Source organism: Chrysemys picta, chromosome 18 (assembly GCF_011386835.1).
Source record: "Chrysemys picta bellii isolate R12L10 chromosome 18, ASM1138683v2, whole genome shotgun sequence".
Classification (NCBI taxonomy): domain Eukaryota; kingdom Metazoa; phylum Chordata; order Testudines; family Emydidae; genus Chrysemys; species Chrysemys picta.
The window spans coordinates 9907139-9923002 of record NC_088808.1 but is presented as its reverse complement, the minus strand read 5'-3'; the positions used below and the strand labels follow the sequence as shown (position 1 = coordinate 9923002).

At 44.5% G+C, this 15864-nt stretch overlaps 1 protein-coding gene across 3 annotated transcripts in view; it reads right to left on the bottom strand.

The window, feature by feature from the left end:
• PAPPA (pappalysin 1) overlaps positions 1-15864 on the bottom strand; it is a 229160-nt gene that overhangs the window by 69714 nt on the left and 143582 nt on the right. For all 3 annotated transcript variants that reach the window (XM_005301373.5, XM_042859693.2, XM_042859692.2), the window contains exons 11-13: positions 11558-11671; positions 11192-11327; positions 6966-7179 (exon numbers count right to left, since the gene is read on the bottom strand). In XM_005301373.5, coding sequence (XP_005301430.2) covers positions 6966-7179; positions 11192-11327; positions 11558-11671 — 464 coding nt within the window. The remainder of the gene's footprint in view (positions 1-6965; positions 7180-11191; positions 11328-11557; positions 11672-15864) is intronic.

Sequence of the window (15864 nt, the reverse complement as noted above, 5' to 3'; positions counted from 1 at the left end):
GAGTCATCTAGTCCAACCCCCTGCTCAAAGCAGGACCAGTCCCCAACTAAATCATCCCAGCCAGGGCTTTGTCAAGCCTGACCTTAAAAACCTCTAAGGAAGGAGATTCCACCACCTCCCTAGATAACCCATTCCAGCGCTTCACCACCCTCCTAGTGAAATAGTGTTTCCTAATATCCAACCTAAACTATTCTTCACTATTAACATTTTGCATAGCTTAATTCCTGCTGACTCATTTCTCTGAAGATACCACTGGTTTGGAAACATAAGGGCGATTGTATTACTATCTGCATCTTTTCAAGTACCTTGTCTCCAAAGCTTTCTAACCTCTGACACTCAAATCTGGGATGTTGGCTTTTTACATTAATGGACAAATTGGGAAAACTTGGAAAAGTATGCGGGGAAGGGGAACTATGCACTCCTCCAAACTCATCCACATCTTTTGCAGACTAGAGAACTTGGGAAATACGAGATTGTGAGTTTTATAAGATTTCTAGTGCCTTTTGGTTTCAGCCATGTTGGAACTAATATTGCACCAACAGCCTGTCTCACAATGTGGCATCACCAATTGAAACCAGGAGGAGAAGAGACACGTGACTTTGTTAAAATATATATTTAACCAAAGTATTTTGAGCTTCACAGAAAATGTGAGTTAAGTTCATATCTGTGCTGAAGTTCTGAATTAGTTTTTCTTTTATTTTTGATCTTCTTTATTTTATCTGAACCATTCTGCCCATCTCCAATCTAGATATGCTCAAAACTTTAGCTCCAATTCCCCTCTGCTAATATTGGCCCTGATTCAGCAAGGCACTTAAACATGAACTTATCTTCAAGCATATGCTTAAGTCCCACTGGAAGTATATGACATCAATGGGACTTAAGCATGTAGTTAAGTGATCTGCTGAATTGGGGCCCTGGTAACACAATCTGGAAACATCTGTATTGTAATGTGTTTGTACAAAATTATGACAATTAAGAGGAACTCTTCCTTCCTTACATAAAAACAAAACAACACCTCCTGCTTTGTAAAGCATACAGCAGCCAAATATCTTTTCCTAACCCTGAGGTCAAACACTTTTTTTTCCAAGAACTCATCCTAACACTGTGCACCCTCATTATTTAAGTAATTTCCTTAGTGATCTCTCTGCCAAATATACTTGTATAGGCAAGCACAAAGACACACAAATACACCCTGGCATACAATAGAGGGCCAATTCTGACCTCATTTTACATAGATGTGACTACCTGTGTAGTTGAGGATAGATTTGGGTCTTAGATCTTAAACATTTCTGTCTACACTGATTCTATAACAATGCACATAATACCACACACACACACCCCCTCTACCCATGTTTCTAATGTTCTCATCATCACCAGGTCTCACTGAGGTGGACACAAGAAAGCAGAGATGGACCTTTCTTCTGGTCTGTCTGGAGGGCACTTGCCAACCGAGAAAAAGCAGACTCTCTCTCTTTACTCAAAACAAAGTAGGTTTCGGTGAATGCTTTAGAAAAGCAGATGCATGAGGCTGCTTCCAGTTACGCTGCGGGTTGCAGTTATACAGTTCAACCAAAGAAAGATTTGAAAATCTTGTTGTCCTTTTAGTTTCTTTTCTCCAGCTTTTTGCTAACATCTTGTCACTTTCTTTGTTCTGAAGCAGAAGTCCTGAATATGTATAAGGCAAATATCAGAATTCATTGGACAGAGGGGATTGGATGGGTCTGGGGATTTGGCATGAGGTTCAGAGCCTTTCATTTTAGGTTCTCTGCTTCAAATCCTATCCATGATAGTGATCAGAAATAGTTACCAGCTGTTGAGTATTCATTCAATGACCTGGGTGAAACTGAACTCAGCCCAGTTCCCAGAGGGACATCAGTGGGAATTGTGTGTATATATTGATAGGAGTGGAATGCAGACACAAAAAAGGTAGGGGGGTGGGTGAGGGCTCTGTGTGTGTGATAAATACCTGAACACTTCAGAGCTTTCTAAAAAGTTTGGCTCTAAAAGTGAGTGAACTGAAAGGAAGGATAGGCATAGCCTACTGTTTAGAGCCACTGGCTGGTTATCCAGACTCTTAGGTTCCATTCCCCACTTTGGAAGGGGAGTGGTTCACAGTGGTTAGAGCAGGGTGGGGGCAGGTGTCAGGACCCCTGGGTTCCATTACCAGGTCTCTGTGAAAGTTTTTCCACCTGGTTCTCCTGCTCTGTGAAATATCATCTCCAGTGAGACTTCTGCTGAAATGAAGACCTCAAATTGCTCAAGCTTCCAAAACACCTCTAAGCCCTCACTGCAGCTAAGCAGTGTTTGGGAGGTGTGTGTTAACAACTGAATGCCTTGCAGTTCCTCCCTGTGAAAATGTGTTGAAGAGGAAAAAAAAATGCACCACATTCTAGCTTAATAAAAGCCAAATGATGCTGTTTGCCAATTACCAAAACAGGGCGAAGGTTAAAACCCCATTGAATTATAATACAAGTCACAGGCCAAGACTTCTATGATTAACAGCTCTCTGAGAAATTCAGTAATTTCACCAGAAGCAGGTTGACTGCAATTCCGCAGAATGACAGAAAGCAGAGGAGGTGGAGACTACAGCAGAATGAGTTAAGAAAAGGAGCATTAAAAAACAAGTCTGAGATCAGGGGAGGAGGGGGTTCTTTTTTGTTTTCTCTTTAAGAAAATAACAGGAGGGACTACAAAAAGGTGCTCGGGTTTTTTTTTTTTTACGCTTTTGCAGATGACTGTCTCCTTAGTAATTTCTTCTTGGAGAAAGAGAGAGCAGGAGAGACTTGAGCGAACGCTTGAAAGGAGAGAGAGGCCACCTTTCTGAGAGGGTTGTATTGGCCCACCGAAGAGAGAATTCTCAGATGGAAGGCATTTTTTTTAAGGCAGGGGTGAGGGGAGGGGATTGTATGTTGTTGAGGAATGGTTTATGCTGGCTCAGGTATGCCAGGTCATGCACTTCTGTGGAAGGAGCTGAGGGTGCATGGTTTCCAAACCATGTTTAAACAAACTGTGGGTCTGTTATTCAGATCCCGATTCTTGCACTCAGGGAGCGGAGAAGCAGTTTGGAGATGCTGATTTGATTTTAGTTTATTTTGCCTACAGCACTGTCAAATGGCATGAAGAATCGTTAAGCGTGTATATGTGTATACAGGCAGCGATTTATATATATGTGTGTATCGTTACATAGACATAACTCAAAGGGGTAAAAAACACAGCCCGCCCTGCATAAGCTGGTTCTTGGCTGCAACGGTGAGGTTGATAGTAATAAAACAAGGTTCAATGAAACTGGGAAAAGCAAATGTACTTTCTTCAAACTATAAAATACACACAGTGGTGACATAGTTATATAACAAGAAAACATGCAGTACCTGTACCAGAGAACCACATAAAACAAGATATCGTTGGCCTTCCCACAAAGGGGAAACTTATCTTCATTATAAACAAGGAATCAGTGGAGAACTGTAAAGCTGAAAGGCTGTTGGGAAACCAGGAATTCTAGCAGTTGGACCAAGGTGTCTGCCTAAGCTGTGAAGCTGCAGTTTCCATTAGAGTAACAACTCCATGACAAAGTGAAGGAAATTCCCGGCTCTTCTTGTGAACAAGGCATACAGAGGTTGCCATGAAAATGTCAGCACTTAAGAACAGTGGGCAAGCAAGACATCGCATTGATTCCCTGCACCATGAAAAGGAAATAACCACAGTATCTCAAACCCAGGCCTGGCAACCACTGATTTTTCCTAGTAATCACCGTACATACATCTTCATGGAATTATAGTGTCTATCGGGTGGACATAGAAACAAATTCTTATATGGGCCTGTTTTCGATCTCTCTTGCACTAGTGTAAATAATGTCACTGAAATCAGTGGAGCTGTACAAGCGTAGGACCAGTCTGAGAGGAGAATCAGGCCCATGACATCGGCTCTGAGGGTGTCATGTGACAACCGTATGTGTCATTTTGACAGCATGTCACCAGCGGTGGTGTGTACCGCTGCTGAAAAGTCCCACTGTCAGCGGCACTGGAAAAAGAAAATCAGTGGAAAAATAAGGAATGCAATTTTATAAACACTCCATAAATGCCTTATAAATTAAGGTTGAATTTTCCAAAGTGCCTATGGACATTAGGAGCAGATATCCTAATGAATTTCAATGGAACTTGCGCTCCTAACCTCCTTAGGCTCTTAAAATACCACTCAAAATATATACTTTTAAAAGGGAGAGGGAATGCATCTTTTATTCTCAGTCATTAGGGTGACCAATTCGTGACAAATGGGAAAGATGTATTCACCCCCAAAATAAAAGTTCTGTGAACCTCTAAATCAGGGGTGGCCAACCTGTGGCTCCGGAGCCACATGTGGCTCTTCAGAAGTTAAGATGCGGCTCCTTGTATAGGCACCGACTCCGGGGCTGGAGCTACAGGCGCCAACTTTCCAATGTGCCAGGGGCTGCTCACTGCTCAACCCCTGGCTCTGCCACAGGCCCTGCCCCCACTCCACCCATTCCCGCCCCCTCCCCTGAGCCTGCAGTGCCCTCGTTTCTCCCCCACAGAGCCTCCTGCATGCCACGGAACAGCTGATCGGGAGGTGCGGGGAGGGAGGGGGAGGCACTGATCAGCGGGGCTGCCGGTGGGTGGGAGGTGCTGGGAGTGAGGGGAGGAGCTGATGGGGGGCTGCTGATGTATTACTGTGGCTCTTTGGCAATGTACATTGGTAAATTCTGGCTCCTTCTCAGGCTCAGGTTGGCCACCCCTGCTCTAAAGGGAGGCATATTCCTCTTCTCTCCCACCTCCATATTCAAACTCTCTCACCCAAGCTTATAAGCATCTGTATATCTGAGGGTACAATTCTCCCCAACCAAAATAATTCTCCTTGAGGGGAGGGGAAGAACCTTTCTTGCAGACTGAAGCCAAAACAAGAGGCAAAAATATCCATGTTTATCTTAGGAAAATGAAGGAGGAAAATCTTATATTGGGGAAGCAAAGTTACATCATCAAATGAGACCTGAGTCAATGAGAAAGAGGGGTAGAGAGACAGTTTCTGGAGAGAGAGAAAGTGCATGTTTGTATGCGATCAGCTGGATTCTACCATGGAGGACAGCCCAAATGGGAAATACATCAAGACAGCTTGGCAGGCTCTGCAGAAGGGAACAGGAAACTTACATGCAGGTTCTGATCTGGTTAAGAATTAATTTAAAATAAACCCTCTTTCTAAGTTCATCTTGGATTGGGTAAATAAATGAAGCAAGAAGATAGCAGCTAACTCCCAGAGGTCTGGGCAGTTGCTCATTACTTGGCCTCTTTGATGCCTGTCTTAACACTCCTTTCCCCATAACATTCAATCATTCAAACTCTTTTATGGAGGGGGCGGGCGGAATATGGTCACCATGCCGTGATTTGCATTCCCATCATGAGGGCCTGATTGAAGGGACTGAAAAGGCTCCTGTTAATTTCAATCCTTCTTTCAGAAAGTCTCTAAACTCCTTACTTGACATTGGAAGCTTTATTCATAATCCAGCACTTAGCCATAACCCGGATGTCTCTGAGTTTTAATATTTTGAATAGGTGAGACTCTTACTTTGAAAGTTTGGGATCCAATGGGCTGCGGCTTAAAGGGGGTCAGCCATGTGTCATTAAAAACATGGAGAGAAGACAGAGTGGGCAATTGTTATTATTGTTAGAGAAATGTTTCGAAAGGTTAGTTTGCTCTGTTGCAGCTGAAGTCTTGCCTAAGGGGATTTTTTTTTTTTTTTAGATCAAGGAAATATCGTTTCTAAACACACAGCACTTCTAATTTCACAATAAATGGTTCAATTTCTCCTGAAAAATAGCAAGAGAGAGAAATGGGGCACTGTTTCTGAACCCTCTCAAACTCCATGTTGCTCCTAGCTACCTCCTTCCAATGGGTCGGTTTCTATCTCTCTCTCTCTCTTTACCTCCTGCACTGGGAGTTGGCCAGACTTCCAAACTAGACCTCTCATCTGAAACTTGATCTTGCTGTGTTTGGGCCTCTGAATTTATACAGCTTATTGCACAGAATGATTGAATCTAGGTCAGAACACACTGACTGAATTGATTTAGCGATAGATATACTTTCCCCCCCGCTTCTCGGAATAAAAAGTGAGATCCTGACAAACCAGCCAGGAGAGCTATCAAAAACCAGAGAGTACTGCTAGGATCCTAGAGGCAGAGCAGGGGCTTGTGAGGGAATGCAACTTGCTTGTTTTATTATTACTGCTGCTACAGTTTGACTATTACTTGCAGCTTTGAGCGTAGCGAGGGGAAAAACATGTCTTTTATGTTTTTTTGCTAAGTTCTCCCCACGCGTCCTTTCAGTGCCTTGCTGAAAAGATCCATGAGGCTGCAAAGACAGGAGCTGTGAAAGGTCACAATCTCTTCATGATGCTGCAAAGCAGAGACTGGCAGGGATTGGTGATATGTATCAATAACAACAATAAGCTTATTATAGGGCCTTTCATCCTACGGGGTCCCAAAAAGCTTTCCAGACCATGGGAAAGAGCCACAGAATCAGTGCAAGTGGTAGGTACTAAGCACCTACTATGAGGTGCTTTTCAGAATCAGGCCTAACGAAGGCACAGGAATCCCTTAATTCACCATGGAAGTGCAGCCATAGTAGTGCTAATGCAGTTTAGATCAAGGACTATACTTGTGAGTGGCTAACTCGACTCCTTATTGGAGAACGTGTGTAGAGCCAGCTGGCCACAATTCCATCTCAGAACAGAGGCGGGGGGGAAAAGGAGGAGGAAATAATTTACTAACAGTGTCCCGTGTGGGTTAAATGTCCCATCCATCCCGGTCAATGAGAACACTGCTGTTTTTACCAACAACACAAAAGGGTCAGCAGAGTTCATCGGCCTTGCCCCTCCTATCTCCTTTTAACCTCTTGATCAGACCCACTGGAGCTGAGTCGGTGGGTGGCTAGGGGAGGAGGCAGCATGCTGACAGGCTCACCTCTGCTCTGCCGGGCTGTAGGTCTGTCCTCTTTGACAGCTGCTGATGGTGATGGGGTCGAAGTTGTGGAAGGAACGGAGGGCCACCCCAGAGATGGCCACATACGGGGAGCTGAAGCTAATGAGGACAGCCTGGGTGTGGTAGAAGGGGTGACTGAGGTCATGGATCACAGGGATAATCAGGGGATTGTTCCTGCAGCTCAGAACGTGGACACCTGTCAGAAGACACAAGACCGGGAAGATGGGGAGTGGGGGTCAGTACTTTGCACAATGACACCAAATGCCATCAGCACTTCAGAAGCATTCAGCCATTATGGAAAAGCCCTGCAGACTTTAATAGTTACAATATAGGAGGTTTTGGGAATCATCCCCTAAAATTTAACTGAGAAGTTTTTCTCTCCTATAGAATCAGATAGGGTGGTCCAAATAACCCGTAGAAAGGCTTCCATTCTCTCCAGTCATTTCTGTAGGTTTTTGGAATAATTTCTATTGAATCCTACTCCACTTCGCTAGCACCCTATGAAAGCAGGAGCAATTATATTAAAGGCAGCGGAGTTACACAACTATTAAAGCAGCATAAGCAAGCCAGCGGTTAGCCTCTTTGTGCTATGCACCAAAACATGTAACTGCACAAACAGAATGGGTAGCTTTGTGCAAAATGGGCAGTTTACCAGTGGTTTCTTTGCAGCTGTGTGCAATTCCCCACTGGATGCAGGACATACACCCGTTTGTTTATTTGGTCATTTGATTTTTTTTTTTTTAAACAGAGTAGCTTCTTGCTTTTCCCGAACAGGGCAACACTGTGTTGATGAGCCAGGGGAGAGATACAGGTGTGTGGTGGGAGAAAATGAGGCTTTAAAGGTGACCCTGAGGTGAAAATAAGCCAAAGATGCATGAAGTCTGTCCATTTCCGGGAGGTACCATGCACCATCCTCAGCGATACTGAGCCGCTCTCTCATCCCATTAACTTCAGTAGGAGAGGAGGGCACTGCTCAGCACCTCCTGGGACCAGGCCATAGTACAGAAAGGCTGAACTTAATGGGCCAAATTCGTTCTTGCGGTAACCCTACTGATTTCATTTGAGTCACCCCAGGAGTCAATTGGGCTGCAACTCCATTCACTCCAATTTGTTGCACCAGCGATGAATGTTCGGCCCTTGCTCCATTGACTTCAGAGCTGCATAAAGGATGAATTTGGCCCCAGCTCCATTCACCTCCCTGGAGTTCCACCAGTGATGGATTTGGCCCAGTGCCTTTGGCTACACCGATACAATTACAAATTTGAGAATAAATTCTATTTGTGTGTTTAACTGGCTCAGAGATTCCCCCCACCCCCACCCCCACCCCGTTCAGGTTTCTTGACTCAAACGGGGTGGGGGGAGGATTTTTTTCCTTAGAAAGAGATTTCTGGTTAATTAAGACAGGCTTCTTGATCATTCTCTTTAACCTTCTCTCTTTTAAACTGCCCTCTTTTATGTGTTGATCTCCTCATCCTTCTTCCAGCAATAATAAACAATAATAATAATAATAAATAAAAGGCTTCTCTTCTCCTTTGGTTTCTATCTGACCCTGAAATAACACCTCTGTCTGCTTGTCTCCCAGAGGTCTTTTGATATGAGCTCCCCGAGGAACGATGCAGGGTTTCCACTGAGGCCTTGGCTACACTTGAGAATTCACAGTGCTGCCGCGGCAACGCTGTGAAGCGCGAGTGTAGTCACGCCGCCAGCGTACTCCACTTCTCCGAGGGGAATAGCTTGCAGCGCTGCAAGCGAGCGTGCAACGCTGCAGGTGCTGATTACACTGGCGCTTTACAGCGCTGCACTCGCTGCGCACCCGGGGGGGGGCGTTTTCACACCCCTGAGCGCAGCAAGTTGCAGCGCTGTACAGCGCCCGTGTAGCCAAGGCCTCAGAAACAGGTGCAGCTAATTCGTAAATTGTGCTCTACTGGAATCCCAGGATTCCAAATCCCTTGGACATTTCTGCTGTCTTTGATGGAAAGCCCCAAAGTCCTCACTGTTGGGCTATTTATTCATTCTGGTTCAATTCCTAGCAGTCAGGTGTCTGCAACAAAACAGATCACCACAACTGGCACTACTAATTGGTACTTTAATTCCCAACAAGGGAGCATGGGTCATGGACACTGAACTCTCTCTTTCTTCCCTAGACAGAGCCCATCCAAGACAGGACTGAGCCATACTGGGCAGACCTACATGGGCGAGATCTATCTGCATGGCTGTCTAATCTATCTGGTTGCATGACTTATATTTTTCACATGCTGTCTTGGTGGGGAAAAATGCAATCCTCATCTCATTGTCTCCTAGGCAAGGCACAATGGACCCCTGACCTCATTTTTTACAAAGCCCAGAAGAACTATAAAAACATGTTCTAGTAAATGTAGCGAAATCTGTTGTCTCTTTCCGCCTCTTATACCTAAGGCTCTCTGTCTGTAAATAAAAGGCCAGAAGGGGCAACTGTGACCATTTAGTCCAGGGGTAGGCAACCTATGGCATGCGTGCCAAAGGCGGCACGCGAGCTGATTTTCAGTGGCACTCACACTGCCCAGGTCCTGGCCACCGGTCCGGGGGGCTCCGCATTTTAATTTAATTTTAAATGAAGCTTCTGAAACATTTTAAAAACCTTATTTACTTTACAAACAACAATAGTTTAGTTATATATTATAGATCTATAGAAAGAGACCTTCTAAAAACGTTAAAATGTATGACTGGCACGCGAAACCTTAAATTAGAGTGAATAAATGAAGACTCGGCACACCACTTCTGAAAGGTTGCCGACCCCTGATCTAGTCTGACCTCCTGTTTGAGGTCTGACCCCCCAAAATAATTCCTCTAGGTTCCTTTCAATGTAGGTAGTTAGTGTGTCTTTATGCATTTAATAACACACCGCACAAAGGCACAGAATGGGCCTGATCCTGCAGTCAGTAAAACAGCCACTGAAGTAAATGGTAGTTTTGGCTGAGTAAGAACTGCTAAGCTGAGTCCTATATATTTTTCCCTTCCATTCAGCTACAAAAAACAACCTAGCCTGGGGTAGACCAAAGGGCCTTTCCATGATGAAGAGAGTCCCTTGACTGTGAAGATTTGCAGGCATCAGTTTGGAGAGTGCCAAACTCATGTTGCAACTTCTTGCAAGATTTCAAAACTTTGCCCTTGATCCCTGCTTCTCCTTTCTCTCTCCCCCGCCCTCTCAGTCTGTCTATCTCACCGTATAGTTGTATGTTATCTGTTAGTTACCATGGTCAGCTCTCTGTCCTTTATATTTAAGAAGGAGGCAACTAGAAGACAACTACAAGACACTCTGCTGTGAAAGGAGAAGGATGCTGCTGACTCAAGGTGTGCTGCATAGTCCGGGACTGTCGCTTAGGGAAACCCAGTCAGCTAGAGCAATGCACTGGGCTTATCTGGATACATTTCATTCAGTGCTAAATGGGAGTCACCCACATAAATTCCTGTTTACTCCTCTGCGAGTGAACCCCCTAGAAACTTGCCTTTGATTCATGCCCAGTTAATTTTGAGTGGAAAACCTGTCAAATATCCTTTCTCCTACCCTCATCTCCTCTCTCCTCCTCTCTACAGACAGAAAGGGCAAGAAAATCCAGAAAAGGGGGAATGATTTAGGAGAGTGTCTGAAAACAATAATAGTCCTTCGGCACTCCAGCCATCAGAATGCCTTCAAAGGTTACTCCTCCTCCCCACCACACATACCTGGTACAGTATATGGATAACAGCAGTGGCAAATGGGCTTCTTCGGGTTTTGGGGGCTGCAACCTCCACAGAAGCCATCTGCAAAGACTGCAGGGATGTCAGCAAGAGGCTGAAGAACTCAGCACCCGACCTGCTAAGCTCTTTTAAAAACCTGCCCCTAGGGTCCCCGTGGGAGCTGCTGGGTGATGAGCCCTTTTGAAAACGTGGCCCTTTTTTTGATGCCTACAAGGGACCAGAGCACTTCTGAAAATCTAGCCCACAGCGATCAGTTGCGGAGTAGTCTCAGTGGGCATGACGATACCTGACTAGCAGCACAGACTTGCAATAAACCCCAGCTCTTGGAGCTTGAAGTGGGTACGTCTTCCTGCTGGCTCTCTACTCCAGCAACACCAATCTGCTGGTGGGAAAGCTGAACAAAGGTACTGGCCTTACTCTGAATTGGGCTGGAGCAAACAGAGGAAACCTATAGAAGAAGAAAGGCAAAGCTCATTGCAAAACAGTCTTACCAAGATCATGGTTTTGCTTCTTGGTGTCAAACAGTTGCACAGTGATCGTTTCCTGCTTCTGATCCAGGTAGTGTGTTCCATCGGTGACCAAGTGGACAATGATAGCAGCAGCTACCATGGGCTGAGAAAAATATGCCTGGGAGAGAAGAAGAAAGCATAGAGAATCCGGTGCAGAACTGGAATGGTTCATGGTTTTTTATGTTTGTAAGATACAACAAAAGCATCACTTTTCAGTAGCAATTCCTGTCACAAATCACACAAAAGTCTTCTTTTGTCTACGCTCAAAACTTTTTGTTTTTTAATTTTGAAAAAAAGGTAAGTCAAAAAAAAGGAACGTCGTTGCACTGGTAGGTGTGTATCTCTTACCTTTAGCCAGAAAATGGTCTGAGTCATATGGGAATACGGTAAGTTGGCTGTGCAGGGATACCAGGCATATTTAGACACCACATCACTCAGGTCCATCACCTTGGTTCGGCACACCTGACCAACACAGGGAAATGTCACAATGGATTCAGATTCAAGCATGAAATGGATATGACTGTCAAAAGAAGTGCTGGTGTCTGTAAGAACTGAAAATGCTACTTTTCATACCATTAGGTTATTAGACATCATTATTTTTAGGTCATGCACACCACTGGATTGTTCCACAATGACACCACGAACAGGAACACCAGACTCATAGTGACATTGTGTTTGCCAAAAGAAAGTCTCCTTTTGTGATTAATTGGTTAAGGGTGGAGTTTTCAAAAGTGCCCAGTGTAACTTTGCTCCCATTGTTCTAAAATAATAGATGGACAGAAAGATATTTGCCAGTGCTGTTTGTAGCCATATTAGTCCCAGGATATGAGAGACAAGGTAGGAGAGGTAATAGCTTTTATTAGATCATCTTCTGTTAGTGGAGGTACCAGCTCTCGAGCTTTTGAAGCACTCCTTCCCTGGACCTGGAAAAGACTGTGTAGTTCAAAAGCTTGTAAAGAAGTTGGGCCAATAGAAGATCTTACTTCACCTACTTTGCCTCTTAGATACATAGACACATAAGATATTGTTGACGCAGCCAGCACTATCTACACACTGTGTCTTTCTATTTAAAACCTGCTGTTACTAACTGTTACTAGCTGGCTCTCTCTTCAGGATGGCTACAGGTGACCATGTGAAATTGAAAATACATGCAATCAGGGATGCATTGCCTCCACATGGGGCCTGATAGGAAAATGGTGATCTTATTAATTAGTTTCTTTAACCAAAATCACCTTCTCCTCACATCTACAATTCATCCCATAGCAGCCCCAGTGAGGCAGAGGTGAAAACGTGATGGGATTCTCTGCAAACCTCTCCATTCTGCTCAAGAACAAATGTGGCATATCGGAAATGCGAGGATGGGTGAAAAGGGCTAGGCAGGGTACCGGGATTTAAGTGCCTAAGAAACCCAGAGAACGGTCAGTATGGAAGACATGAAAAATAATCTTCAGGAAATTACATGGATTTTCTCTTGCAACATCATAGCTAAGTGAGATTGTTTTTTAAATGTATATATGTGGCTGTGAATTATTAGCCCCCATAGTGCTGCCTCTGGAGAAAACGGAGTGGAAGAATAGCAAAGCTGTAGCACTTTGAACATTAAAACCACAACTGCAAATGTAGGATGCCTTCAATTCAAGGATCTCAATGTCCTTGACTGATGCCCCTCTGCAAACTCAGTAACATTATTATCTGGAGAACACAAGGCACAGAGAGGTGAAGTGTTTTCCTCATGGTCACACAAGTTGGTAGCAAAGACAAGAATCCAAACCTGGAGGCCAAGGCACCTCAATCGTGTGTGTTAACCAGAAACGTACCAAGGAGAGGTTCTAAGGCCCTGATTCTGCACTTGGGACCCTGCACTGGGCAGAGCTGTGTTCCGTTGGGTGCAGTAGTGGGTCTGACTGCAAAAGTGGGGCCTCAACTGAGAGCTCCAAAGACAATACATTGCAAATAGCCCATTCCCTGAACCTACGCCACTGTTGTTGTTGTTTTTAAAATGGGAACTGAGCGTATTACAAGAGCTATTTTGATAGTGAAAAATACAATGTCCATTCAGTAATTGTGCACCGAACTCCGTTCCCGGTCTCGGCAGGCAAATGCTGAGAGTGCTTGGAATGCTTGGGAACGGAGCAATCGGATTGGCCAAAAGTGAGGTAATGGCTTCTATAATTTGAATCCCTAAAGGCCCAGTGCAGAGGAATCTATGCACAAAATATAAATCAGCTTTAATGGGCTGGAAGAAGATTTTTAGGTTGTTTTTTTTTTTTAAACAACTGGGACCAAGCTTCATTGAGGCTAGCCAGTGGATAGTGTTACATTTTACAACAGTGCAAGACTTTACATAAACTATCTTTGGCATTTGAAATCCAGTCCAACAATTCAACATGTATCATTTCGCAATTCTCCTTTCTTGCATTTTCAGCAGCCTCTCTCTTATTGGGAGCACGGGTTTTATTTTAATACCTCTCCAGTTAGGAAATGTATCTTACCCACATCTGCAGTTTAAATGGTCATAGAACTCTTTGACATGAACAAAGATCTCACTGCTTTTATATTGTTTCGTTCTTATTCTTGTTTCTCTACTAACTTTATCAGCACAAAAAGCTGGTTGAGAGAAACAGGAGAGCTGGGGTTTGGCTCATTTTAAATGCCACTTAAAAGAAGTGTGAGAACCAATATTAAAAACAGGCCCAGACCTTCACCAAAAATTTGAACAAAACCCAAAACAAACCATTGTTCAGGATCAGAAAAACTCTGATAACTTTTAAATAGCTAGTTTTCACTTTTTGTGAACTGTAGCTCTTTCTGGTTCTATCTGGGAACATAAGCAGAATCCATAACTTCTCACAAGAAAGCCTGCACCGAGATTTCTACTTCGATTTTGCAGTCTCAGTAGATTTGGCTAGTTTGAAAAAGGTTCAGATAAGCATCCCAACCTTCTGAGGCTGACCCCGTCACTGCTTATGCAAACAATTCAAAACATTGCAGGGGATGGGGGGGTGGGTGAAGATCAAGTGGAAAGCTGTGATTGACAGGGGTCTGAGCAAGTCTAATCCATGTGGTGTTAAGAATGGCTGCAGGAGTTGTAACATTGTGAATGCTGGAGTTAGCAATTGATAGCAAATTTCCCTAGTGTGGTCAAGTTCCTTAAGGGTTGTGCCATAACAACCTGATTAGATGAAGGTTTCAGAGTGGTAGCCGTGTTAGTCTGTATCAGCAAAAAGAACGAGGCGTCCTCACGAAAGTTTATGCTCAAATAAATTTGTTAGTCTCTAAGGTTCCACAAGTACTCCTCGTTCTTTTTGCTGATTAGATTAAGTGTCCCACTCTCTGACAGATTTCACCATTTCAATATTCCTTCTAATGAGCACGGTGAATGTATCCTTTTTTCAGTTCTAGCCAATTACTGATTGCCACAAAGCAACTGCAAAGTACATACATGCTTACTAGGAGCTACCACATGTTTCCCTTTCAAGCATCCGTGCCAGTTTATGTGACGGTCCACAGCACCAAAGTGCTCTAGGTTCAGATCCTCATTACTAGAAGCCCAACACTTTTAACCTACAAATGAGGGAACAATTCCCTATCTGACAGGGTTTCTGGGAGGATAAAATCCATGAAAGACAGTGAGGCACTCAGATGCTATCATGATGAGGCCTGTGTAAGTACATAGACACATGAAGGATCTGCCTCTGCAAGCAAGCAAGCATATATGGGTCATGTACCATTCAGCCCAGCCATTCCCCTTCAGGGAGGCTGGCCAGACCGCCACAGACTTTATACACACTGGGGATTCCAGCCACTTGTGTAGCTGCACCAAAGCAACCCCAAGTGCAGTCAACGAAGCTCCTATTTGCACTGATGGGACTCATCCCTACTTGAAACAGACATAAGGAAAAATCTGCAATTAGGCACAGCAGCTGTGCCTATCTATACCAGGAGTTTGAGCCAGTGCAGCTACCCAGGTAGGTGGCCTCCGATTGCTGTAAGTGGGCAAATCTCCAGTGCATAGACAAGACCATAGTGTATGATCTGGTCTGTTCTCACTTCCTCCAAATCAAGCCTTGCTGCTGGTCATCAGAGCTACACCAGTGTCTCATCTGGTGACAATGAGCAAGGTGGCTTTCTGGTGAGCCAGTTTAAAGTGGATGTCATGTTCCTGGATGCGATGCTGATATGTGGCGTTGTGGTGTGCTGTTAAGGGCCCACTGCTTCCTGCTGTAGCCGGGCGGGGGGTGCTGCATTTCAGCACTGGCCAAAGCAATTCCTGTTTGTAGGATTACAGCAATAAAATTGCTTTGGGATCCTTTGCGATGAAACATGCCGAACACAGTACTGTTTGCAAAAGAGCAAGCCCCCAATGGGTTCTACTGTTACAATTCACCATGACAGGTATATTTGTGCTGGGACACAAAGTCCTGCACAGGAACTGTAGAAGGTGTGATGGATCTGCTAAGCAGGAAACTACGGTTCCCATCAACCTCCTCCCTCCTCCGGTGGGCAAGGGAGGAGGAGGGGCAGACACCCCCGAACCAGCAAGAAGGTCAAGTGACCTGGAAGCAGCAACGACATGGCTAGCCAGGAGCTGCAGAGAAGAGAAACCCAGAGTGCACTGCATACAGCGTAGGTTGCAGCAGAAGCTAAGGAACAGA